This window comes from Podarcis raffonei, chromosome 1 (assembly GCF_027172205.1).
Source record: "Podarcis raffonei isolate rPodRaf1 chromosome 1, rPodRaf1.pri, whole genome shotgun sequence".
NCBI classification, from domain to species: Eukaryota; Metazoa; Chordata; class Lepidosauria; order Squamata; family Lacertidae; genus Podarcis; species Podarcis raffonei.
The window spans coordinates 68,218,499-68,245,997 of record NC_070602.1 but is presented as its reverse complement, the minus strand read 5'-3'; the positions used below and the strand labels follow the sequence as shown (position 1 = coordinate 68,245,997).

The 27,499-nt window shown below is 39.9% G+C and overlaps 2 protein-coding genes across 6 annotated transcripts in view; one reads left to right on the top strand and one right to left on the bottom strand.

Annotated features, from left to right (window-relative positions):
* Positions 1 to 1,602, bottom strand: part of IRAG1 (inositol 1,4,5-triphosphate receptor associated 1) — an 83,791-nt gene extending 82,189 nt beyond the window's left edge. For all 5 annotated transcript variants that reach the window (XM_053391176.1, XM_053391186.1, XM_053391196.1 and 2 more), the window contains exons 1-2: positions 1,284 to 1,602; positions 715 to 826 (exon numbers count right to left, since the gene is read on the bottom strand). In XM_053391176.1, the coding sequence (XP_053247151.1) occupies positions 715 to 760 (46 nt within the window). In that variant the 5' untranslated portion in view covers positions 761 to 826; positions 1,284 to 1,602. The remainder of the gene's footprint in view (positions 1 to 714; positions 827 to 1,283) is intronic.
* Positions 1,603 to 2,347: 745 nt separating this feature from the next.
* CTR9 (CTR9 homolog, Paf1/RNA polymerase II complex component) lies at positions 2,348 to 27,499 on the top strand. Its single transcript, XM_053391228.1, has 25 exons — positions 2,348 to 2,588; positions 3,651 to 3,749; positions 5,553 to 5,792; positions 7,276 to 7,393; positions 8,480 to 8,569; positions 10,385 to 10,533; positions 10,987 to 11,094; positions 11,688 to 11,795; positions 11,895 to 12,131; positions 13,261 to 13,350; positions 13,449 to 13,577; positions 13,731 to 13,914; positions 14,673 to 14,761; positions 15,174 to 15,359; positions 15,742 to 15,829; positions 15,935 to 16,083; positions 19,610 to 19,726; positions 19,852 to 19,997; positions 21,305 to 21,376; positions 22,034 to 22,169; positions 23,130 to 23,273; positions 24,046 to 24,200; positions 24,607 to 24,703; positions 25,324 to 25,436; positions 26,279 to 27,499. The coding sequence occupies exons 1-25, from the start codon at positions 2,544 to 2,546 to the stop codon at positions 26,733 to 26,735; spliced, it is 3,546 nt and encodes a 1,181-aa protein (XP_053247203.1). The 5' UTR covers positions 2,348 to 2,543; the 3' UTR covers positions 26,736 to 27,499.

The following is a 27,499-nucleotide window of genomic DNA, read 5'->3' as shown; positions in this document are numbered from 1 at the left end:
CTGTTCTTCTCCAACAACATCCCAGACCTTCTGTGTTAAGTAAAGAGATGAAACAAGCATTGAGAGGGTTACAGATGGGTGATGGTCTTGGGTAGACACCCACTACCTGTAAAATGTGAGTGAGGCACACATAGCATAGCGATTTCATACAGAACAGCTAGCGTGGGAGAAGCCGTGGAGGAAGCTAGCTAGATCTGTAGCAAATGGATTTCTGTTCCATGCCAAACGTCTTTGTTTTTGCTCCCAGTAAGAGGCATTTTTCACAAATCCTGAAAGTTCATATACCTGAGTAAATATATAAAGTTTCTCTGCTGCCACTCTGACTTTATCACACACTCTCCCCGAAACAATAGGCAGTGCAATATTAGTGACAAAATAGGAGCCAAACTGTTCCTCAAGTGGTCTGAAGGGGGGGAAACAGTTGTGGGAAACAATTAAGGAACAGAGCCATAGCCATTCTATACCTTTGTGAGGGTGAAACACCACATTATCAAGAAACAGGGCTGAGAACATGTGTGCTTTCTTTGTAAGTGAAATGCAGGGACACAGGAACTATTGCAGGAAATAACTGATTGACAGGAATGGAGTGCTTAACTCTTCCCCACACCTGCTTGTTTCCTTTCTCCTCCTCAATACAGTTTTTAATGTTTTTCCAATACTGCATGTAAGCTCAGGAAAAACAGCAGCCATTCAGTTGTGAAGTAAGACTCTTACCTGATAACAGCATGCCTTGTGAAGAAATACTTGATGTATAATTCATGTTTAGTGAACTACAGATTCAAAGAGATGTTTTCTAATTTGTGTCTGTCCTATAACACGAACTTCACTGAAACATAATAATAATAATACTTAGCACCTCCATTAGTCTTTAGAGTATTCAAAGTATTTAACATACCAAGTATTTAACATACATGTAACCATGCATGGAGTCCCACCCTGAGCTGAGAGTTAGCAGACACAAAAAGCAGAGCTTGAGAGAAAGATGTGTTTTTTTGCAAGCTGGAGGAAGAATGAGTTGGTGGGATCTGGCAGTTTGGATCCACTGCCATGAGAGAAACAGTAACCGCTTGGAGCTTAATGCTTTGAACCCTTTTACTGTAGGCTCTGGTTGCAAACAAGCCATATATCATAAAGACACCACAATCTCCACTGTCTCATTTCCAAAGGAAACATGAACCCTGGGTTAGTTCCTGTTCCAACATTTCGGAGATAATACTGCTTTTAAGTATATGAAACACTTTTATTCTTGAACAAGGATCAGTCAGTATGCACACACAACATACATTGCTGAAGGCTCTCTTGCATGTTCTGTTCATTTGGTCTGTCCTACATCTGCTCTGGAAACAGGAGGGGTAGTAAGTTGACCATAGCTCATTTTTTAATTGAAAATAATGTTCAGGCAGTGAATTTGGGTGCAACGTCAACAGATTTAGCAGTATGTGATTTAGCAGTAGGTGTTTAGGTTGTGTGAAAGAAAATCAGCAGGCTGACAGTTTGCATCTGTGTTTGTACCTGTACTAATGTCAAGCTGCATCTTCTACCCCGCTCAAGAGAACAAATTGCAATTATAGGTGTGTCTACTCCCAAGTATGAGTTTGACCAAACTGCGGGAGGCAGGGGAAGGCAGGAGGGCCTGGCATGCTCTGGTCCATGGGGTCACGAAGAGTCGGAGACGACTAAACAACACTCATTGAATAAACCCCATTGAATTCAACTAAACGTCTACTTTTCTGGGAGTAACCCCAATTGAATTCAGTAGGGCTTACTTGTGGGGAGACACGCATTTGGTTGCACTATGAACTGCTGCTGCATCTTTTAAATAACATTATAAGCACTTTAGTCTCTGGGCATGCCTCAAGCCATGCTGCCGGCCGTTTTCTTTACCAAATTGTGCAGAACGCGCTGGTAAGGAATTCTAGGCTGCAAAATGCGGCGCAAACTTTTACTCTTTCCCGGCTTTACAATCCCCTTGTGCGAAACCAACCAGCGCCTCAGGGAACGGGCTATGCTATAAAATCCGTGACCTAATTCACTCGATTCAACTTAAGTGTGCGTGTTTCGCTTCTGTTTTTCACTTTACACTGAGGCATTCCGACATTATTCCTCCGTCCGAGGGAAGTGGTCCAGAATTCCGCCTCTCCGTTCTGCATAACGAGCGGATTCGGCCTTTTTTTTTAAGGCGTTTATGTTACTGAGGATGAGGAGGGCCCGTTCCCAGGTAGGCCGCTCTTTTCGGCGCCCGCTCTCGTGGTCCGCTGCCCCCTGCAGGAGAAGGCCGGGGAGAGCGAAGGCGGCGGAGCAACAGAGGCGGGAGCCACAGACGACGACGACAGTGGCGCCGCCTTCGCCTCTCCTTCTCCACGCCCTTCCCTACGAGCACTTCCGAGGTCGAGGCCTGGAAGCGGCTGCGCGGACCCGGACGGCGACGGGACCTGCTCCCGAGAGAGCGGAACGCGGAGGCACCTCGTCGAGAACGAGCCGGAGGCGTCGTGTGAAGTTGCTCGGCTGAGGCGGCCCCTGGGGACGCGGTGCCCGCTGCCGCCATGTCTCGCGGCTCGATCGAGATCCCCCTCCGGGACACGGACGAGGTGAGGGGCGGCGCGGGGGTCTCCGGGGGGCGCTCGTGGTGGTGGTGGGGCTCCTCTTTATTGAGGAGTTCAGCCGCTGGCTTCGGTTTTCTCCTTCCCGCCTGCTCCGTGGAGGGAGAGGTGTAATGAGGGGCTTAAGGGCGACCGCGCGCCCGCCTTCCCTCGTCACCCAGTGCGTTTTGCAGAGTTGTGGAAAGTGATGTTACAACCCACTAAGCTGCTGATTCTAGGCCCATAAGATTAACTTTCCGTGTGTGTGTGTGTGTGTGTGTGTGAGAGAGAGAGAGAGAGAGAGAGAGAGAGAGAGAGAGAGGGGACAGTACTGATAAACGTGTCGGTTTTTTCCATCCTTGCGCATTCCTGGCAACCGCAGGTGTGTGTACGTGGGACCTGGGAGTTGCAGAGTCTGCATCAGATGAATCGCCTAATAGCCACTTCTTGGCTTTGTATTTTAAAAGCGTTTGCCTCCTTTAGAATTGCCACTTCAAATGCAAGCATGCATTCAAAGAAGATTTTAATGTTGTGCTTCTTTGCCTTATTGGTTGGGCCTGATAGGTGCTGCTAGACCAGTGTTTCCCAAACCTAGGTCTCCAGCTGTTTTTGAAGTATAATTCCCGTCATCCCTGACCATTGGTCCTGCTGGCTAGGGATGATGGGAGGTGTCCAGAAACAGCTGAAGACCCAAGTTTGGGAAACACTATGCTAGACTGATACAACAACTAGCTTAGAATTACTTCACATAAGACCTTTCCTACACAGGTATAGCAGTTGTGCAGGAAAGTACATAAATCTTGCATGCGATCCATTTCAGGGATGCAGGGGTTCTTATTTTTCTGTGTGTCCCTGTGTAGGAAAGCCATATTATGTAAGGTGCCCCTCAGCTCAATAGTTTACTCTTTGAGCATGTTGAGCGGTCAGAACAGTTAAAGCATCTTTGGGAGCTAACTAGTGTGTATTACCATAAAATGTGCTTGAAAACTTTCCTCAAGGTGCATGAGCAGAATAGTACATGCTTTAATAGCTCATAAAGTTATTAATATTTACAATATCACTTTTTTTTAGGTCATTGAGCTTGACTTCGATCAGTTACCGGAGGGGGATGAAGTTATAAGCATTCTGAAACAGGAACATACTCAACTGCACATATGGATTGCTCTAGCGGTTAGTTTTTTGCCAATTCATTGTAGCTGATTTATTTACTTACTATGCTTGTATCCCATCCTTATCTCTCACCTGATACTTCATTAGCAGAGGCGATTAATCGCCCAAGCCATAGATGTCATGTAAAAGTAATTACCTCTGAGTTCAAAAGGACTTGCTCTCCAGTAAGCGTGTTTATGATTAAAGCTTTCATCTTAAAATGAGCACTTGTGTGTACACCTCTGAATGTTATGCATTTTAAGTTTTTAAATAACTGCTCTTGTTTTTTGTCCCATGCTCAAATTTGTATTTTTGTTCCCTGATCAAAATACACATTTATGGGTCTCTTACATATGTGAAATTAGGACTCATTCATTTTGTTAGCTGATCCATGCCCATAAAGAAATCCATTAAATGAAATAGTGGCATGTTACAGGAACATGTAACATCAGTGCCTGAAACAGATTGCTTGATCAGAGTGTACCTGTGTGCTGCTTGTCATAATTAGGTCCAAAATGAGTTTGTCACATGTTACTCGAAATGAAGAATGTATGGTAGGTATTCAAAAGGGAGGTTGGTACTTTAGAAATTAAATTTAGGCCTTACCTTACTGCATGCTGCTTTCCCACAAAAATGTGCAAAAGCGGCTCACAAAACAACAGCAATATGTATCAATACATCAATCTATATCAGTACAATAACACATTTTAATTTCCTTATAAAATGCTCAGTAGTAATTAAGACATATATTGATGTTATTTGTTCAAAAATATAACCAGAATTTCATTGGATAAAACTTCTGTGCAGAAAAGTTATTTATTAATATAACCAGGAGCTAGTTCCTCAGAAGTGCGGGAAATGGCAATCAAATTTGTTACAGCTTGCAGGAGATGATACCTTGCATGCCCCACTCTCTCTTATATTCCGGTATAGTTCTTAAAGGCCCCAACAGTGATGGGTGGTGGTGCCTGCTGTATCTGGAGGGCCTGTTATGGCTGCAGGTATATACTCGGCCACTTTGGAAGCTGTATGTTTTCAATTTCTCTGGAGCAGGACTCTTCCTATAGCAGTGGATCCTTTGCATGCCTGACTGTCTCATATATTATGATGCAGTTCTTAAAGGTTCCCATTACACTTGCCAGTCCACTACTGACAAAAACACATTTTGCTTGGGCCACAGCACAGAATCACTGAGAGCCTCTGCCTTTCTTTTGTACCTTGAGAAGTTATGAGGACTCCTCCCTAAGGCTTACTTCAGAAGTATGGGAGAATGGCAGGGATTGTCCCTGATGCTCTGCTACCTCAAGAGCAATGATATGTCTTTTTGCTTTATTAATATATGCACAGTTGGAATGAGCTCCCACCCTGCCTCTGCAGGAACTCTACCCACCCCATACACAAGTGTACTAGGTTTCAATCTCAGTGTAATGTCAGGTGACCCTGTTCCTTCCCTCTGAGATGTGCAACAGGGAGAACAGTTTGGGCTGCCTACAAAGACATGTGCAAGGTTTGTCAGCACATGAAATGATCAGTGAAGTTTCCAGTTCCCTTTAAGATTTTACAGATAATATCTACACTTTTTGTAACTGTCTTTTATCAGTGAAGGTTATTGGTGACGGCAGCATTCCCCATTCAACACTTGCAGTAAACTGTAGAATAAGCAGTTTTTGAATTTGCTTTGTTGGTATATATAGTACAATAGTTGAATGAACAGATACTAATATGATAACATTTTATCTAATATTAACCATAAATTGATGATTTCCCGCCCTGGTAGAGTTATACAAAAAACCGTACATATGCCTCTGTATTTCTTTTTTCTAGCTGGAATATTACAAGCAAGGCAAAACAGAAGATTTTGTGAAACTGTTGGAGGCTGCTCGTATAGATGGAAACCTGGATTATAGAGACCATGAAAAAGATCAGATGACTTGTTTAGATACCTTAGCAGCCTACTATGTACAACAGGCTCGGAAAGAAAAGAATAAAGACAACAAGAAAGAACTCATTACACAAGCTACACTGTTGTACACTATGGCTGATAAAATCATCATGTATGATCAGGTAAGAACAAATAAACTTGGAGTAAAAACATCCTTTTTTGTATGCTTGCTTTGCAACATTACAATACCAGTAAACTAGTTGGGACGTTGAAGTAACAGCCACATCTTGCATATAGGTGGTGTGATAGATAGATAGATAGATAGATAGATAGATAGATAGAGTGCTGTTTTCTTAAAGATTGCCTCAGCTCAAGAAATAGTAAGTGCAATGGAATGATTTGCTCACAGCTGCTCTAAACAGTCTGCCTTGGGAGATTCAAAGCTGGATAACACATGCAGAACCTTATTCCTAGATGTGGTTTGCTTTCATTTGTGCAACACACATACACCACACTGTATGCTCTAGCTCATCTGCAAGCAGAAAACTTTGAGCTTATGGGTTGCTGCTGCTGCTGGAACACAGCGGATAATTGCTGAAGGGAATGGAGCCACTGTGGTCATTTTACCAGCTGTTTAAATATAACAATAAAATTGGCCTAATCAAGTATAATATGTTCTTGCCCAAATTTTGCTAGTATTCCTGACCTTTGGAAGTACCAGGAGTATTCAGTTTTTTAAAAAAAAGAAATAAGGCACATAAAAGTACTTGGAAGTGTACAGTTTAAAATGAAAAATGTCCAAAGGCTTATAATTTAAAGACATTAAAAAAGATGGAAGATGAAAGAGGAGGAGGATCTATTAGGGAAAAATCTGGGGAAAGGGAAGGGTTATAGTTCAGTGGTACAGCATCGTCTTTGCATGTGAAAGGTTCCAGACTCCGTCTCTGGCACATCCAAATGTGCTTGGAATAGGATCCTGTTTAAAATCCTGGAGAGCCACTGCCGGTCACTGTTTAGTCTACATTGCTGACTGTGCTGAATTAGGTGAAACAATGGTCTAACTTGTTATAAGGCATTTTTTATGTTTCTGTTATAGTAATAGGTGAATGGAACATCCTAAACAGCAGGGGAAAGGGAAGCATGTCAGAAATAAGACAGTAGTAGCAGTATACTGATAGTTTTCATAAGGAACTTGTAGAGAAATAAGGAGAGAAACTCAACCATGGGGATGCTTGAAATAACTACCAAACTCATAATTGTGGGTTATTGCATCAGCAGTAAGCCCTAAAATGGGGCAGTTGAGGTGGAAGACTGGAAGCTTTGAATCCATTGGGCAGAATAGAACTGAGGAGTCACTGCCGTGTCTTGAAGCCCTACCATTTGTACCAGTCAGGGCAGAATGTGGGGCAGTGAATTTGGTCTTCTTTGAATCTGTAGTTTACTAAACATGAATTGCACATCAAGTATTTATTCACAAGGCATGCTGTTATCAGGCAATGTGCATCAGAGGGGTCTGTATGTATCTTAAGCATCTAGAATGCCCTGCACTAAAATGCTTAATTTGGGGACTTAACTAGTGCTGAAGAATTCACAATGAGCAATCCTTTGATTCAACTCTTAAAACATTTCTTGAAAGACAATTCACATCTGTATCTTGCTTTCCAGAACCACTTATTGGGAAGAGCTTGTTTCTGTCTTCTGGAGGGTGATAAAATGGATCAAGCTGATGCACAGTTTCATTTTGTGCTCAACCAGTCTCCAAATAATATTCCAGCCCTTCTTGGTGAGATGTGAAATATCTTTTTAGATGCTTTCCCTTCACACAACTTCTGTCCGGTTTTTAACCAGTAAAACTTTAGGCTCAATATACCTTTAGAAACCACCGCTTTTCCTTTTACCCTTGATCAGTTTCAAAGGCCATAAAGATAACTGCCTCCTCTTCGTATAAAACTGCCTTACACTGCAGGGTTGTCAGTCCATTTGAGCACCTTTGAGAAGAGTTATGAGACTACCTAATTTGGCAGGCAACAGGACTCAAGAGTTAAGTTCAGTGCTTGAATTACAAGGCAGGAAGAGAGAGCCAGCTTCACCTTTTTTAATGGCTTCTTTAGGTACACATGGTATGATTTGGCTAAAAGCGGGAGAAATTACATGCTTGTGGATTTTGTTGAGTTCCCCTCTACCCTTCTCCAATAACATGAATATTAAATCCCCAGTAACATGAGTATTAAACTGACTAAGGTAAAAGAAAATTTGGTGACATTTTACTTGCTAATGTGAAGAGTGCTTAAACCTTGGGAGGGGTTGGCTGTCGTTGGATATTTGTGTGTGTTCATTAAAGTGTTCTTTGAATGAATATATTGCTATCCTATATGTGCTGTAGCAGTTATCATGTTCATGAGATTTGTATAGATGTTATGAAAACAGCCATGCACACCTGAAATCTGCGATACTCCATCTTGGAGTATATTTCTAGATAGTATGGGGGTAGGAATGAATATACAAAACACAGTCAAATTTGGCATAAACCATATATTTGAAGACAGAGATTTGTCTCTGTCGCTTTTGGAAACGAACTACTAATTCATACCAGTTTTGTCATACTGAATTTTGCACTATTATATTACGCTTCAGTTTTACTTGAGGCTTACATCCCCTGAAATCAAATGAGTATATTTACAATTAAATGTGCTTTGGATCACACCCACTACACTGGGGATACTTGCCACTTGAGTGGTTTCTTTTATAATTGTGACCTATTATGCATATGTACTTGTAGCTGGTAAAACAATGAACTGCTATTGATTTGTTGTGGTTGTTATTCAACTTGTGTAGATTTTTTTCAGCTTTTATTGCTCCTGTCTAATAGGTAAGGCATGCATCTCATTCAACAAGAAAGACTATAGAGGGGCCCTTGCCTACTACAAAAAGGCACTGCGCACTAACCCAGGTTGTCCAGGTAAGGAACAGAAAAGCTTCGTTTTAATTAAAGACATTGTTTGGTTCATTGGGACCAAAAATAGTGTCCCTAAATTCAGGTAGTTTGAATACTAACATGCTTTTTAAGCTTTGACATTTGTCTTTTGTCTTACAATTAAGGAGGTCATATCTGACCTTGGGTCTTGCCAATGCAACTTAAAAAGCAATAGAGTATTTTAATTAACTTTGGATTAATCCAGTTGAAGTCAAAATAAGATGAATGTGGTGCCTTTTTGTTGGACCTCTGCTGCTGAGAGAGTATAAACTTTGGAGATAAATGCATTAGTCAAGTACAACAGAAAGCAAGTGCAAGCATAAGAAGCTACATTATTGCATTGATCTATCTGAGTCAATGAGGTCTGTTACTGACAGTAATTCTCCAGTCAGTGGTCTTTCCAAGATTTGCTACCCAAGATATTTTCAATGGAGTGCCAAGATCAATATCCTGGGGTTTTAAAACATGAGAATGACCATATTGGATCAGACCAAAATTCAGTCTAGCTTACCTAGATGCATTTCAAGGTAATAGCATCTCTCCCCCACCCCACGCCACTCACCAGCAACTGGTATTCATTGGAATACTGCCAGTGAGCTTTGAGGTTCAATAGAAACATTATCACTAGTAGCCAGTGACAGACCTATTCTTTTATGACCTTTCATATGCAGAACATATGCTCAGCCACTGAGCTATGGCCTCTTAACTTCTTTCAGAATACATTATTTCTGCCTCATGGGAGAGTTCCTGGATCTATAGTTTTCCAAAAACAAATTTGACAAGGGGTGGAGGTGGACTGGGGAAGCTAGGATTTTTTCTTTGGCTCAAATATTATTTCAAGCTGTAAAATAACTTTATGCCTTGTGGAGCTCACTCATTTTGAGGCATGCTTTCTAAGCCCTGAAGCTCAGTTCCAAGGCTGAGTTCAGAATTTTGCTGGCATATTAATCTGTAACATTTATTAAAAATTTTAAGAATTCTTGTTAAAAGTTTGTTCTCTAGAAAAGCTTGCCTATCTCTAGAGTGAGATAATATCCTCTTCTTACTCTTTGTTATTGTTATTGTTATTTGTGTTGCTGCTGTAGTTTGAAGCCAGTAGTAGACCCCTAATTTTCTAATCCTTCTTAAAAAAATTAAAAAGTTATTCATGCAACCAAGAATTGGTGTACATCTGGACACATGAGGGGTAAATATGTGAAGGAGTGGGGGACATGCAAGCAAGCCACTTGAGGACTCCTCTCTCACCATTTTGTGCATTAGTTTCCCAAATGCAGTTAGAATGTGAGGGAGAGCAAGGACAAGCACACTATCTCTGCCTTCTCTCTTGAGTCACAGTGCCTTTCTTTGCCGTCCTCCATTCTTTGGAAGGCAAGCATCTGCAGTACGAAGCCTTCTGTATTTATGTGTTCTCCCCATGCAATTTAGAACTCTAATCATTCAGCCGACATAAGTACAGCAGGCTCCCTTCTGCAGACACTTGCTCTCCAACACAGGAGGGCACTGGAGATGGGCACACGAGTTGGAGCTAGCACACTTGTCTCCATCTTTCTTCTTGCATGATGGGCATCATGCCTGAAGAGAGCTCAGGATAAGTACAAACCTTTACTTATTAGTTTGAAAGTCTGTGGGCAGGGACTGTTGCAAATTATTGCTATCATAAAGTGCCAAGTAGAGATTTAAGGGCTCTAGAAACAGTAAATTATGAACCTACATTTCTTAAAAGGCAATCAAGGTGTGAATGGCTATGTTCTAATATATGTTTGTTTGTTTTTCTGTCCCCACCCCCCACCCCAAAACTAGCTGAGGTTCGGCTAGGCATGGGCCATTGCTTTGTAAAACTGAACAAGCTGGAGAAAGCTCGCCTTGCATTCAGCCGGGCACTGGAACTCAACTCCAAATGTGTTGGGGCTTTAGTTGGATTGGCTGTTCTGGAACTCAATAATAAAGAGGTGGGTTTGATCTAAAACGCTAATATCAGAATATGTTTCATTGAAGTATCTAGTTAACAAAGACTTCTGTGCAGACATGAAAATTAACGGCAGTTGAAATAAAAACCTCACTGTTCCCCATTTTAATGAATGCATATTTAGTTTTCTCTAATTTTGAGAAATAAAATAAGCTGTAAAGACAGTATTTAAAATAGAGCTGGTTTAAATATGAATCATTAGCCATTGACCAGTGACAGGATTTTTTTTTACACTAGGATCTTGGATCAAACACGTGACCTTCTGAATGTATTGGGCAAAAGTTTTCAGCAGATACATAGTCTACTGCATTGTTTCCCCGTTATGTGACTCATCGATTTTAAAAGAATGGTTTTGGAAATAGTATAGTAAAGGAACAGCTGAAAAGCTAATTAAGTTTTAAGCATAAATAAAAATTTCTGTTAATGTTGCTTTCAGGCGGATTCCATAAAAAATGGCGTCCAGCTGCTTTCTAGAGCATATACAATTGATCCTAGTAACCCTATGGTGCTGAACCACTTGGCTAATCACTTCTTCTTCAAAAAGGTAAGAGAACTTGTGGGTGTTTTGAGTTGCTGGATGAAAGTCTTTAGGCTGTTTCATAACTGATCAGGTTTTCTATTTCAATATTTTTTATAACACTCATAGTAACACAGTAAATTTGAATCTCAGAATAATGTTTTTAACTAAAGACGAAGAACCAGGCTTCAGTGTTATTGTTGTTTTAAAATAATAATACGTTGGCCAGGATTGCCTAAAGCTATTTCTTATTTTGTGATTATTTTGTGATCAATGGGTCATTTAATATATTATATACATACACCCTTTCATTGAGATTGGTTCACACTAGTTGCAGTGCTTGTTGAAGTTTCTAAGCACACATTCCTCAGGCTTCTCTATATCACATTCACATGGAGAAAGTAGTGTATAAGCCAGAAGTAGATAAGTATTTTGGTTATATATAATTGCTTCAGTTCCCAGGGTTGCGTCCTCCAAATGCTTGAGGATTTTAGTATATAAGAACCATGTGTGATATTTAAAACATTGGAAGATCAGGTTTCTAGGTACTAAATGTTCCAGGCCATGATTTTGAATACCATAAGAAAATGATTATGCCAATTGTATTTTTTTCTCTACAGGACTATGGCAAAGTCCAGCACTTAGCTCTTCATGCTTTCCATAATACAGAAGTTGAAGCAATGCAGGCTGAGAGTTGCTACCAGTTAGCCAGGTCTTTCCATGTTCAGGTACTTGGAAAGCCTCTCTTTCTACATTGCATTCTTATTTTTTTAAATAGATTTTCATGTGCACCATATAAACTACTTCTTTTTTCTTCCCTGCATTAGGAAGATTATGATCAGGCTTTCCAGTACTACTACCAAGCTACACAGTTTGCTTCCTCTTCTTTTGTGCTACCGTTTTTTGGCCTTGGTCAAATGTATATTTATAGAGGGGACAAGGAAAATGCATCACAGTGTTTTGAAAAAGTTTTGAAGGCCTACCCTAACAATTATGAGACTATGAAAATTCTTGGATCTCTCTATGCTGCTTCAGAAGATCAAGACAAACGAGATACTGCGAAGGTACATTTGGCAGTAAACTTCTTAAAGACTTTAGCTGTAATTCATACTCTCTTACCTAGGAGTAAGCCTTATTGAACTCAATGGGACAGAACTGAGTACACAACTGTAGAGTGTATTATACTGTTATGCCTGTTTTTCCCATAACGCTAACCCTACAGCTTAGTGCAAATATGCATGTTCTAGTAAACCAAGAACAAACCGTAAGACAAACCACAAACCTGGGTTTGGACATAATGCTAAGCCAAACTATGGCTTAGCCCTGGATAGCCCAGAAGCAACAGGATGGGTGGTTGGGCTGGAGCACTGTGGCTGAGGTTTTTGCACTGGGAGCCCATATGTTTGGCTTAGCATTGCATCTGAAGCAGGTCCTATTGTTGTGCTATCTGGATATTTTTCCCCCTTCAATAGTGGGTAGAATTGTGGGATATTTTGAACTCTCTGGAAAACAAAATCTATGGTTGGTCTCTGATTAGACAGACATATGTCGTACAGCTGAGTAACAGAGAATTTCCCCTCTTTTCAATACAACAAAAAACACCAGAAGCTTGGATAAATGAACTTACTGATGTGTGAACTGTTTTCATGCAATATGTATATTCATAAGTGAAAGCTATCACTTCTTTCCAGTTCAAATACCCACCATCTACTTCAAGTTGTGTGGTTCATCTATTCTAAGGTTTTAGGCATTAGTAACACATTGTTCATTGTGATGCAGGTTGATTTCACTGAATTGACAGAGATTTATTTTTAATGGGTCTAGTTGAGTGGTATACATCAGTAAAGGAAAAGCAAGAACATGGAGGACCTTTGTTCCACAGATTAGGAAATTTCAAACAGTGCAGATGCAGTCCCAGAACGCCATAGTAAGACACTGTATATTGAAAATTGTTAATCTGGCAGACTTTCATTCTCACGTTTAATAGTTGGGTCAGTTTAACAAGATTTTTTTTATTATGGTAGTTAATGTCTGTACATCTGGAGTTTCTTAACTTTATTGAAATGCCTCTGACCTAGTCAAGAATCCTATCTTTGGTGTTAAAAAATGTAAAATAAATGGTAGCTTTATTACGTTGTGTCTTCTGGCAATTTAAGAGTGTACACATACATAAATAATCTTTGTAATTTATAGGGTCATTTGAAGAAGGTGACAGAACAGTACCCAGATGATGTAGAAGCCTGGATTGAGCTAGCCCAAATCCTAGAGCAGACAGATATACAGGTATGGAGAAGATGCATAAAGTGCACTTCTGTTTTTAAGCCGAGCAGTGATGCATAGAACTAAACCTGTGCACTTTTCTCCATCTCTAAATTTGACAGGGTGCTCTTTCTGCTTATGGTACGGCAACACGAATCCTTCAGGAGAAAGTTCAAGCTGATGTCCCTCCAGAGATCTTGAATAATGTGGGTGCTCTCCACTTTAGACTTGGAAACTTAGGAGAAGCAAAGGTGTGGAACTCTGTTGTTGTTGTTGTTGTTGTTGTTGTTGTTGTTGTTGTTGTTGTTGTTGTTACGTACTGCTGTGCAGCATGTTTATAACTTGTGCTATGTGTGTACTCAGAATATATACTACTTGGTTCTCTTTCCCCTGTTTATCCTTAGAAATATTTCTTGGCATCTCTTGACCGTGCTAAAGCAGAAGCTGAACATGATGAGCATTACTACAATGCTATCTCAGTGACTACATCCTACAACCTTGCCAGATTATATGAAGCAATGTGTGAATTCCATGAAGCAGAGAAATTGTACAAAAACATCCTAAGGGAACATCCAAACTATGTTGACTGTAAGAAATCTTGTCAAAATTTTCAGTTGTATTTGAACTATGCCATGCATTCATGTTTGTTCTCATAAATGTGACTATTCATTCACTGATGCTTTCTTTTGTGTAAACCATTGTGGCTAAACTGCAAGCAGAATGCACTTTCCTGGTCAAAAGTATCTTTTCCACTAACTTGTTCCTACAAATCTGATGTCCTTAAATACTGGCATTATTTTATTGATTTAGAAGTCTAAACCGCTTAATTTTTCCTCACTTTCAATGTGTGTGTAAATAGCAAATATGAGAAGCTCCTATAAAAGCCTCTGTAAATACACATAACCAAGAAAGTTTATAAAGCTCATCATGATGCTGACGTTGTGTGTATATATAAAAGATATAGATGGAATACATTGTGGAAGTTACCCTGAAACAGAGAAGCCTTCTTTGTTATGTTTCAGTTCAGTACGGTGAGAGAGATTGCAACTATAAGTGGCGGGTTCTGCATTGTTCCCATATAATTTAAAGATCACATGAAGGTGATTAGTGTTGCCCCCACCAAGCCCCTTTTTCTACGGCCAATTCAGAGAGACAAAACTGTTTTTTATTATACATCTGGCAATCAGTGGCTGTTCGTTGCACAGTTAACGCTGACCCAATCTACTGCTGTCTTAAGCCAGTGTGGCATCAGTACATCTAAATGCTTGCTGCAGCTGACATGCCTCATCTTTAATGACTTCCAGAACTGGGCTTTTGATTAGTAAATTTTATTTTTTGGTATTCAGGCTATCTGCGCTTAGGAGCAATGGCTAGAGATAAAGGAAACTTTTATGAAGCTTCTGACTGGTTTAAAGAAGCACTTCAAATCAATCAGGTTAGTAAGATTTTGTAAACTATCAACTAGCTTACAGGCTGCAAATTAACATTTTCTGTGAAGAAGGCAGAAAACATTTTCCTGTGTCCCACGTAGACCAGCTATTCAGCCTTCATGCTGAGCTAGAAATGGCATTTTGATAATGTATCTTTATTATGACTAGCTGGGGTACACAGGGAAACATTCTTGGCAGCTGCTTTTGAGCATTACTCCCAACGCTTGACCAGAATCGAAGAGAAGTAAACTGTTTAAAGCTGGGGGAAAACAAGTAGCTGAACTTCGTAAAGACTTTTTATTATTATAATGCTCTTCTGCACTGTTACAGTTACTCTAAACTTTGGGGATTGAAGGAAAATTAGAAATATTCTTTGTAAACTGAAGAGAACTTAGCATGTTGGGGTGTCTGTTTCAGGACCATCCAGATGCTTGGTCCTTGATTGGCAATCTTCACTTGGCCAAACAAGAGTGGGGTCCAGGACAGAAGAAATTTGAAAGAATATTGAAGCAGCCATCGACTCAGAATGACACTTACTCTATGCTGGCTCTTGGCAATGTGTGGTTGCAGACTCTGCACCAGCCCACCAGGGACAGAGAGAAGGTAAATGCTGCACATGTTCCGACTCCATGTCTGTGGCCTGTTCAGTGATTTAGCATTATTTGCACCATAGACCAAGTGAGGTCCGGGGAGCCATTTTTACCATCTGTGCTGACTTTGCAGTAGGTTTGAACAGCAACAACAGGGAGCAGAGTTTTTATGGTGATTGTGACCGTGAATATCTTCCTTTGCTATCTTAATGGGGCTAAAAGATCTCTCTCCTTCAAAAGGTTTTTGGTTGACTGAACTTTCTGAGGATGTTAGGTGCTTATATTGCGGTGGCTTTAGTGTATTGTCAACATTTGATGGTTTGAGAAAGCGGTGTTGAAATATTTAAATTGCAAATAACCCACTTTAACAAGATTTCATGTCATCCTCTTTGTAGGAAAAGCGTCATCAAGATCGTGCACTAGCCATCTACAAACAAGTACTCAGGAATGACTCCAAAAACTTGTATGCCGCTAATGGCATAGGTGATTATTGTGTTTGGATTCCTTGTCTGAATTTTCTTCTGAGCTTTCTGCTGTGTTTCAGGTAGTCCATACATCTGAAATTGTCCTTGGGTTTTTCTTTTTTAGGAGCTGTACTGGCACACAAAGGATATTTCCGTGAGGCTCGTGATGTTTTTGCCCAAGTGAGAGAGGCAACAGCAGATATCAGTGATGTGTGGCTCAATCTGGCACACATTTATGTGGAACAGAAGCAGTACATCAGTGCTGTACAGATGGTAATTCTTAAAAAATAGTCTGGTTTTTTTTAAACTGTAAAACTAAGAAAGTATTTTTCATGGGAATGACTCCCTTTTTTAGAAAAAAAAATCTTTTGTATGGTAGCCCCGTATTAAATAACTAAAATTTAGGGAGAAATTTTATTGTTTTGGAGGGGGCAATAAAATCAAGGACTTGTTTTTCTCAGAATTGCCATAAAATACCTTTTCTTAAATACGATCTTCATAAAATCAATAAGGAGCCATCTCTGTTAAACCTAAGCTACAAATATGAATCACCAGATGAAACATCTCTTTAATAAAAAAAAAAAAATGGATGGAAGGTTTGTGAGAGAACACTTATTTTTTAAAAAAATCTGCAAAGAAGTTAACATGTTTGCTGTTCCTGTAGAAACCTTATAAACATCCTGAACAAAACTTACACAGTATTGGCAAAACAATGTTTGCCCACCTCTCACTTAAGCATCATTCTCTGTGTTAGATATTTGTAGTACAGCTGAAATGCTAGTTAGAGCTATTTGATTTGACTGTGGTAAATTATTAGGCAGAAATTGTTGCCAGACACTATATACTTGTTGTTTTTTTGCTATGAAGAAACAAATTTATCTTGCCTTTTAACTTGCTATTCTTTTCATTATCGACTTTTCCCGACCTTGTAGCTGAAAGTACAAGGATGGGAACAAACTTCACCAAAGAAGTGTGGTGTTCAAACTACAACCTGGTGTAGAAAATGCCACGAAAAATAGTGGGCAAACGAGCCCTAAGCTGCCTGTACGGACATAGGGAATGTATTAGAGGCTCTGTATCAAGCCTTAAGCAGACAAACTTCCAAGTTCCTAGTATTGCCATTGTCATTGCACTAAAAAGGCATGAAATGTTGAGCTACTAACATCTGTGTTCCTGAATTTATTACGTAAGCAGGAGATATGAACATAGCTGTCAACCTTTCCCTTTTCTTGCAAGGGATCCTATTTGGAATAAGGGAATTTCCCTTAAAAAAAGGGAAATGTTGACAGCTATGGATATGAAGGGGTCAAAATAAAAGCAGCTGGGGTGTTGGAGAAATGTTTTTCTGCCACTCTTGAGAGCATGTCAAGTGACTTGAACAGTTTGTTCCATGAAATTAACACCAATATAAGTAGGTATGTTCAAAAAGCAGTGAAGAATAATCCAGCTGAATAATTGCGCAAGAAAGAAAACCAGTAATGTACTATCCACAAATATGGGAGAGTATTTCAGCATTTGCAGTCAAGAAACTTAGCACAATAGGAATTTTGAAAGTAGTGAAGAACCTATACTTCACTCACCTTACCAATAGCTTTATCTTCAGTATGGTGTATTTCTTTATCTCTACTCTTGCATAATGCGTGTTTAAATCATTACAGAATTGTATTATTTGCATTGGAAAACCTACTTATTGGCAATATAATCTTAATTTGAACCGAGTTGGAATAGTGGTATTCTAAATCTCTGCAGGGTACAAGGGGAATGGTTCCCCTTTGTTTTCATATAGTCTAGTTAATGTGATTTTCAGACAGTGTTCTTAAAGGAAGATGAACAAAGGCAGACAAGCTTTCCTGAGAAGCAAGACTCTCCAGCAGATCATCCCCTGCAGTGCACAGTTGCAAGGAAGCGTTGGCTAGTTTGCATAGGGCAGGCCCAAGGGGTCTGGACTGCAGCCCGAGTGACATGAGCATACCATAAAACACAACCCAGAGTCCTCTGCTATATGCAGGGGTTCTTGCACAAATTTGTAGGATTTCCTCAGACTAGCTGAGAGAAAAATGCTCCTGGATATGGAGTCTGAAAAACACTGAACTAGATAGCTCAGTTGGTTAGAGCATGGTGCTGATATTGCCAAGGTTGTAGGAAAGGCAGTTTGGCCCTGACACTATAGCAGCATCGGAAACACCCATGCTGCTACAAGATTTAATCTCTGCAACAGAAACAAAAAACTCTACACTTGCACTATATAAAACCCTGCTCAACAGGAAGAAATATGATTTAGAATATGATAGACAAAAATAGAGTGAAGAGTTAGGGGTACATATAACAAATGATATATGGGAGTCAAGTATTAAATTAACAGAAATAGCCTCTATGGATCTAAGACTAAGACTTAATCAACAGAAAATAATATTCAGAGTCCAGGGGACTCCAGCAAAACTATACCAGAAGAAAATAGCAAGTGCAGACAACTGCTGGAGATATGGGAGTAAAAATGAGAATTTAGTACATACGATGATTAACTGCCTGATGATAAGATCATTTTGGTGCGAGGTGAGGATATTTATAGCAAGAGTAATAAAAAGAAATTGTTATTTAGGGGAATTGAATTTAATTCTAAATTATATTCCAGAATCGGAGATTTCAAGGGGTAAAAAAATATATGGATGTACTGTGCTATAATAGAAGCAAAAAAACTTGTTTTGATGAATTGGAAGAGCCGCAAAAAGATTCCATTGAGCACATGGATTGAGAATATGGACAGATTAGCTGCATACAAACGAATTGCATGTTGATGCAAAATAAGAATGGATAAATATGAAGAAATCTGGAATGAATATTTAAGCGATAAGGCAGCTAGTGGTGGGAAGTAGGAGGAGAGAGGTGGGAAAATATTGTTTAAAAAGGTGTGGTCATAGGTATATCAGTGTATTCAAATCTGAATTGTCAAATTGTGTTATTATGGTTTTTGTTGTATGTGTCTTTTGCGGTTGTTGTTTGTATCGAAAAAATGATTAAATAAATGTAAAAAAAAGGTTGTATGTTTGAGCAACTGCATATCCCCACATTGCAGGGGGTTGGACTAGTTGATCCTCAGGGTCCCTTCCAACTCTATGATTCTACACTCTACATTCTGTAAAAATACACTCTCACAACTATAAATCACTCCTTAGTGAAATGGGTGTTGACTGCAGGTGCAGCATTGGATACAACCCATATTTTTTCCCCCTGCCTTGAAACTTGCATAATAAATTTCAACGGTGACTCTTCAGTGATGTATTCCAAGTAAAGAAGTGGAAACCTCATATTGCCTGAAGTATCTGAGGCTTCTAGGCTTGAAGTTAGCAACACATTGCATTGTAGTGCTTACTGTCTGGATTCCTGCTATAATGAAGAGCTGCAGACGTCTTAGTAGACACAAACAGTAGACCTCATAACTTATTAGTCATTTAATTAGTTATTGGCAGCAACGAGAGCTTCCTTACTGTGCAGGTTCGGGGTTTTTTTTTCAAGGTTGCAATGTGGGAGGAAAAGGTTTTTTAAGCAATCCTTCCCATGTGCCTGCTACTTGAAGTTGAGAAAAAGAGTCATGCATATGGAGAAGACATGATTAGCATCCTGTTAAATTTGTCTCTGAGCCCTGTGGAACTCCAAAGGACTTAACCAAGCGAACAAGCTTAGGATTGGGCTGTAAATTCCTGTGAAATCTCTTTAAGCTCTTTATTCAATGTAACTAAGTGCGACATTTCAGTCAGAATGAGGGTTTAAACATAAAACCATTGAATTTTCTCCCTTCTAGTATGAAAACTGCCTAAGAAAATTCTATAAGCACCAGAACACGGAGGTACTGTTGTATTTGGCCCGAGCTCTCTTCAAATGTGGCAAATTACAAGAATGCAAGCAAACCTTGCTGAAGGTAAAAATAAAAATAAAAAAGCTTCTTACATATATTGCTGCAGTGGATGTATTGTTGCACCAGCTTGTTTGTGTTGGAGCCAAGGTTCACACCTACTAAATTTAAACTTTTATTTGAATCTTCAGGCTAGACATGTGGCACCCAGTGATACAGTTCTAATGTTCAATGTGGCCTTGGTGCTGCAGAGGCTGGCTACCTCTGTCCTGAAAGATGAAAAAAGTAACCTGAAGGAAGTACTCAATGCTGTGAAAGAGCTGGAGCTGGCTCACAGGTAAGCAAATCTGCATTTGCTATTTTGGTATCTATTATTGGATTGCGCTGGTGTTTTGTGCAGGTTTCAGAGCAAATGCCAAACTCTAGTTATTTCTTTGCACAGCTTCATAAATGTTTTTAGACTCAGGTAGACCTCTCAGATCCGCCAGATGCTGTGTCTTAACTACACTGTTGAAATAATTTTGTTAATTCAGTTTATTTACTGCTTTTTACACAAAACCCACTAGAGTAGTTTATGTAATAAAACTTGGAAACACAAAAACATCCAGTCTACAGATACAGCTAAAACTCTACAGTATATCCAATATACCGAAAAAGAACAGACTTGAAACTGCCCAATCCAGCAGCAGCAACTCTCAATAAAATATAAATATACTGAACTCTCCCTCTAAGGTCTGTATTAAAAGATGCATCTTCCAGTTTGAAACTGAGCTTCACTATGTAATAACTTCCAAAAAAATGAATGAATGATACTTACAGAAAGTTGAAAGACTTGCTTCTTGCTTCAGTAACCTCCTCCAGTTGCTGATCTCTGGAGCTGCAGCTGGATGGGCAATTAACATGCAGTAGGAGCAGCAGTTATGAAAGTTCCCAAGAAAACCTAGAAAGAACTGGGAGCTAGAAGGTGAAGGATAGGTTTTCAGAATAGCATCCAGCTGCCGTGACCTTCAAAGGCTGCTGTATTTCTTGGCACACAAGGACAGTTTTTAGACACCAGGGCACTCCAAACAGAAGTAACCTATGACTTGGGGCTTGGTAGCTATATTGCTTCTATGCTGGAAGCTTGTTTGAAAGATGCAAGCTCCTAGTTATACTTCATGCTTCACTGTAAATATGCAGGCAATTGTTTTTTCTCATAGTGTTACAGTGCTTTTTGCAATATTTACGGGTGTGAGCATGATTACCTGTGCCAAATAACCTGCCTCCTCTCTCAGTTTCATCTGCTTGAGATTTCCATTAAACAGTTGTTTGACAGGTTCTGCAACATCTCCAAGACTTCCCCTGAGCATCTGTGAGAATGATTCAGTCCTTCACAAAAAGGGTACACCATACAATCCAAATCCATTAATAGCTGTAGGGATTTTTCCGTTGACTTTATACTGAGAAGTGAGATGCATCCAAAGTAGTTTGGGAATATTTTTCAGTTGGAGACATTAGACAAGCTGAGATGTCCAGAATAAAATATTACTATTTAGTGGCATTTGACCATATACAAGTATTAATTAAAAAATACATGTGAAGAAAGTTCTAGGATGCAACTGAAGTGTTTAAAATTTGATTCTTAACTTACTGTTTTCCATTCAGATACTTCAGTTACTTGAGCAAAGTGGGAGATAAAATGAGATTTGATTTGGCACTTGCTGCAACTGAAGCCAGGTAAGAACTGTGTGTTGTGTACTTCACATAACTGATGCCTACAGAAGCTAAATGCATTATGTGAATTTGCATAACATGACTTGTAGGATTTGGGCTACTTTTATACCTGAGTTTGAAAGCAAACTACATATAACCATAGCATGATTCCATGTTCCAGTGGGGTGGTAATTCAGGTCTCACATATCTCCTGAACAGGAAGCTGACAGTGACCAGTCCTCTGTTGGTTAGCTAGGAACTGGCAGATGTGGACATGCAACACTGCTTGTGTTCACATGTCACAATAAGCCATTAACAATGGTTTGAATTGAATGAGCAGGATGCTGGTGCATGCTGCTCAGAAGTCCCTGCTTTGCTTCTGCCCTGCTCTTGCCCTCATCTCAAGCAACAAATTGCAAGCCTCATCTTGTCATCTGAACTTAGGTCAATGATTTGTTTCTCTGCATACAAATTATGAGCATAAGTTTTGATCATGGACTGTTTGGGGGAACTTGCTGCATAGACAGTTTTTCCTTATACTGTGTTCTTGTTGTTTAACCAAGTAAGCACTTGCAGTTTTTTAGCTATACTCTGTATTTCTGTCTTGACCATTGGCGTGGAACACTCTCTTTAAAAAAAGGTTTCTGCTTCTGTCTGCTAATCTGAACTCAAACTTGATAGGCAGTGTTCTGATCTGCTGAGTCAGGCTCAGTATCATGTGGCTCGGGCTCGTAAGCAGGACGAAGAAGAGCGGGAGCTGCGAGCGAAACAAGAGCAAGAAAAAGAACTACTGCGCCAGAAGTTGCTCAAAGAACAGGTACTTTAGTTTTCCTGTTGCTGTAATAGTACATAATACTATCCATTAAGCTTCAGCAAAGTGCAAGATAGGGAGCAAGTGCAAGGCTGCAGTGAGGTGCTTTAAGTTCTTGTGTGGCACTTAGGGGGACTTGCCTGTGTATTACGTTGTACAGGTTTTGGAAGGGGGGTGTTGGTTTTGGTAACTAGGAACTGGGTAAGTATTGCACTGCCACCTATCTGGTGTGGTGTAGTGGTTAGAGTGCTGGACTAGGACCTGGGAGTTCAGGGTTCAAATCCCCACTCAGCCATGAACCTCACTGAGTGACCTTGGGTCAGTCACCACTTCTCAGCCTTACCTACCAGACAGGGTTGTTGCAGGGATTAATTGTGGGGGCAGAAAACCATGGATGCCACCTTGAGCTTCTTGGAGAAAAAGGTGGGTTATAAACAAAATACATAATAAATAGTAGTACAGTCGTAGATTGGAAGTCGAACGGAATCCATTCCGGAAGTCCGTTCGACTTCCAAAACGTTTGGAAACCAAGCGCAGCTTCTGATTGGCTGAAGGAAGCTCCTGCAGCCAATTGGAAACCGCATCGGATGTTCGGCTTCCAAAAAAAATTGAAAACCGGAACACTCACTTCCGGGTTTAGATGGTTCAGGAGCCGAAATGTACGAGTACCAAGGCGTTCAACAACCAAGGTACAGCTATTCCTTACTTTTCAGTGCACAAGCAACATGCTATATTCAGGGGGTTTTCATTTTGTTTCAGAGCAGACCTTTCAAAGGCAGCTCATGCACTGTTAGGTCTTTGCGTCATGAAGAACCTAAGTGACTCTTCAGCAGTAGTCTGACTTACTAAAAAGAATGAACCTGTTTTAGGTGTCTATTGCTAAATTTGTGTTTTTCATATCTGCATCAGCACTGTAGGTTAAAAAAAAAAAAAAGCATAGTAGCCAGTTTGTCCTCACTCTTCCAGGAAGAAAAACGCCTCAGGGAAATAGAAGAACAAAAGAAACTTTTGGAACAGAGAGCACAGTATGTGGAGAAGACCAAGAATATTCTGATGTTCACTGGAGAAGTTGAAGGATCTAAAGAGAAAAAACGTGGTGGAGCTGGCCGGGTACAGAATAAAAGCTTTTGGATTCATCATTCACCCCAAATAGTTGAAATGTGCTGTCAGGCTTTAACTTTTTGTAAAATTGTCCTGTGGGGTCTGACAAGAGTACAGTAATGACATCATACTTTACATGGAAAGAACTATGGAGAAATGGTGTCAAATTTTAGACACTTAAGGACAAGAGTTGGAAAGTTGTTTAAACTTCTGTTTTACCAGTTTAGAATGTCGTGGATTTATTTAGAAGTGCAAAGAGAAGTGGTTTTCTTTTTTAATTTTAAAGGGAATTGACTCACATAGGCTGATTTACCTTTTCTGTTCCCCTGATAGTCTGTTAACATCCAGCATAAGAGTGTATCACTGTTTTCTGTCACTTACCACCACTACTTCTTTTTAGTACATCAACTGAAAGCTCTTTCAGAGTATAACTAATATCCAACTACTCTTCCCATCTTCTTGCATTTTTTCCTTTACTGCAATTGATCATCAGCTTCTTAACATTGTACTCTTCTTCCTTCTCTCTATATTGATTTTTTAAATTCATGGGCCCTTATCTATTTGTCACCCGTCTATTAATTTTGATTATCACGGTTTAATTCTGCTGTTCTTTATTTGTGATACTGCATAGAAATTTCTTAAATAAAAGATCAAATCTAATACAACTTTAAGTTACATGCACTTTATGTGCATCTAATGTGGCTTCTAAAAGGGTTAATTTTGTTTGGGGGATCTTTTCAAGCAGCAACTAATAAAGGAAGTGTTTCTGATTTTGTGACAGCGTTCCAAACGAACTGGGGAATTTGATGAATTTGTCAATGATGACAGTGATGAAGATCTCCCAGTGTCTAGAAAGAAAAAGAGGAGAAAGGGTAGCGGTAGCGAACAAGATGGTGAGGAAGAAGAGGGGGAGAGAAAGAAAAAGAAGCGACGAAAGTAAGTAGAAAGAAAGAGCAGAACTCCTTTGGTGGGGATTCAGAGGACTCTAGGGGGACTTTTTATTAGTACAATGGAGCTTCTGAGCTCCCCTCTTCCTTAAGTCCCTCAAACCACTGCCTGATGCATCACTTCCCAAACTCAAGGAAACTTAGAGAAGCTTTTGATGGGCCACAAGGAGCTTGGGTAGGATGGGGTTGTGGGGGGAGTCGAAACATCTTGGGTGTGTCTTCATTTAAATGCTTTTGTATGCCTAAAGAATGTTTAGATCCCACGGTGTCTAGTATATGCCACAAGGAACAAGAACTAACACACAGGCTTAGTTCACATGATTAGGATACTATAGTTATAAGACTGAATTGAATTGTACTTTGTGTTTATATGTGCCTTGTGTTTTTCTCCAAAGACCCCAAAAGGCAGGTGATGGTACTGATGATGATGAAAATGACAGTGCACCCAGACCTAAAAAACGTCGCCCAGCAAAGACTGAGAAGAAAAAAGCAGTATGTTTTTTTAAAAAAATTAATAAATAAGTAAATCATTAATTGGTGTTTTGGTTTAGTGGGATTGCAGTAATTTGGGATCAAAGGTAACAAGATTAATTATGCTTCTAAGCTTTGGAAATAATTGACCAAACCAGGATTCTGGTTTGACATTCTGGCTTAATTCTGTGGTTTAAACATACCACAGTTACTCATATACAAAACAGAACTGGAAATAGCAGTTATCAACAGAGAATAGAAGTTTCAGACTTCTTTCCTTCATATGCAAGGGATGGAGCACACAAGGCCAGGGCATGTAACAACATGTTTGATTGGTTAGCTCTAAATTCAGTCGTAGTCTACTGACATTCTGTATTGTAATTCAGATTTTCTTAAACTTGGTCTTTTTTAATTGCTTTTGTGTGATTGTCTGCCATATAATTAGAAGAGGTAGCTGATACAGCCATCACCCCACAGCCATCTAATACAGGGATATAGAACCTGTTGCCATCCAGGTGTTTCCAGGCTACAGCTTCCATTATTCCTGAACATTGGCCATATGGCTGGGGCTAATGAAAGTATAATAGTTGAATGTCAGGTTTTCTTTTTAATCTTTTAACACTTTTTTGTTGTTGTTATAGCCAAAGCCAGAACGACTGCCTCCTTCAATGAAGGGTAAAATCAAATCTAAAGCCATCATTTCATCAAGCGAAGACTCATCTGATGAAGATAAGCTCAAGATTGCTGATGATGGGTACATAGTGTTTATGATCCGAGAAATAGTGTTGTTTGACCCTTGTACAAAGCAATCATCATCATCCTCATCATCAATGCACTTCTAATTCTGGGAGTGTGGTTTGTTTAGTCTGCGCACACATGAGGAGCCACAGTCCAGATCGGTTTAATTCATGGTAACCTATTAATTGTGGTTTACTGTGATATGCGAATTGGGCCCATTGATGAAGACTCATTAAGTAAATGTGTACATAATGTTGTGATTCCACATCACTATCCTGCGTATGTAATGTTTTGTACTCTTAACTATTGGTGCATACTTACAGCTTGCAGGTTCCATCTCCTCCAATTTCCTACATGGGTTTGTGGGGCCAAACATACTTTGTGAACCTTTAATTGGTTCACAGTGGCTGTGACTTTGTAGAGAGTGTAGAAAACACAAAAAGGCATTGTAGTTTTCACAGAATTGCATTTCCTGCACATTTCCCAACTTTCATTAAATCAAGACAAAGCAATCTTTTCATTGCAAAGATCTGTTAGGTGTCGGAAACGTGGCAGAATGATTGCTGACATTTCAGGAGCATCAGAAGTGACAAGGTGTCCATGGGGCAGGGCTTCAGAACTCTGCATAGCTCCATGCCCCTCTCTGAGATTAATAGATGGCACAGAGTAGCAAAAAGAGGTAGAATAAACTGGAAGAGATTCAGGCTTCATTTGCATGTTGCAGACTTGAACTTGTCACAGGGTTTATATTACTTTGGTGCGGAATTTTGGGGGCTTTTTGAGCACAGCCCTTAGTACAAAGTTTATTGTTTCACTTGGGATGTTTGCCTTACTGCATTGCCTTCTGCTCTTGAACAGGAATGCCAGGAACAGCAACAGTGATTCAGATGATGCTGAGCAACCACGCAACAAACGCGTCATGTCTGACAGTGATTCGGACAATAGCAATAAGTCTGGCAGCGAAGGGGGCAGTCCCAGGCGATCCAGCGCCCGCCCTTCTGATGAGGATTCAGACAGTGATGGGTCAGCAAGAAAGAGGAGGCGATCTGAATCTGAACAGTCTGACAACGAATCTGTGCGCTCAGGGAGAAGTCCATCTGTGCGCTCGGGGAGAAGTCAGTCTGTGCAGTCAGGGAGAAGCCACTCAGGTGGTTCTGAGAATGAATCTCGCCCAGCTTCTCGCAGTGCTGATTCTGACAGAGATTCTGACAGGGCATCTGATCATGGGGGCTCAGGTAACGAGTCTGAGCCAGAGGCATCCAACAATGAAGGATCTGAACGCGGCTCGTACGGCGGATCAGATGACAGTGATTAGATTTCAGTTGCAACCTGTTTTATTAACTGCTTTGTAAATATATTTTGGTTCGAGAGGGTGGGGGGAAGAGGAGGGTATCCACATTTTATATTTGAAAACTGTGATTTAAAAACCTGGACAGCTGTGTTTTAGGGGAAAGTATATATTAAAAAAAAAAGCTGAAACATTTCCTATAACATTTTTTCTACTGAACTATACACTTGCCAGGGTTCATCTACAGTATCTACTTGCATTCTGTACTTGGAGGTCAGTGTGCTGTATTGGGGGTTAAGAAGCTTACTTTATCAGAGTGCACATAAGATCTGAAGAAACAAAATACCAAGATAGTTATCCTGCATCCAGATACGTTTGCTTAAGACCTTCTGGAACAAATGGTACTTAAGCAAATTTAACTGAGTGGAAGGCTGTAGCTCATGCTGTCTTGCCTAGTCTGATCAAGTGTACTTTTTCAAAATTATATATGTGAAAAGGGATTTTGGTAGAACTCCCATGAATTTCTCAAGTGATATAAAAAATGTTTGGGTTTACAGAGTAGTCCTTCAGGTTATGTAGCTCTTATAAAGTATAGTTTTACGTTTTGTTAAAGTACGTATGTGCTGTAGCAAAATGCCGAAAATTGAACAAAATGTATAAAAATAATGCTATGGAAACATAGATGAATGTCAGATTTGAGACTTGGCAGTTTTTAAAGAAATGATAAATTAAGAGGCCTCCTTGGAGTGAAAAGATCTGTTTATGGCATCTAATAAAAGCTGTTGCTGCCA

Excerpts from the sequence above, each read along its gene's own strand:
- CTR9 (XM_053391228.1), top strand. The coding sequence starts at position 2,544 with ATGTCTCGCGGCTCGATCGAGATCCCCCTCCGGGACACGGACGAG. Across the intron at positions 10,534-10,986 it reads TGGAACTCAATAATAAAGAG|GCGGATTCCATAAAAAATGG; the intron begins GTGGGTTTGATC and ends TGTTGCTTTCAG. Across the intron at positions 23,274-24,045 it reads AACGTGGTGGAGCTGGCCGG|CGTTCCAAACGAACTGGGGA; the intron begins GTACAGAATAAA and ends ATTTTGTGACAG.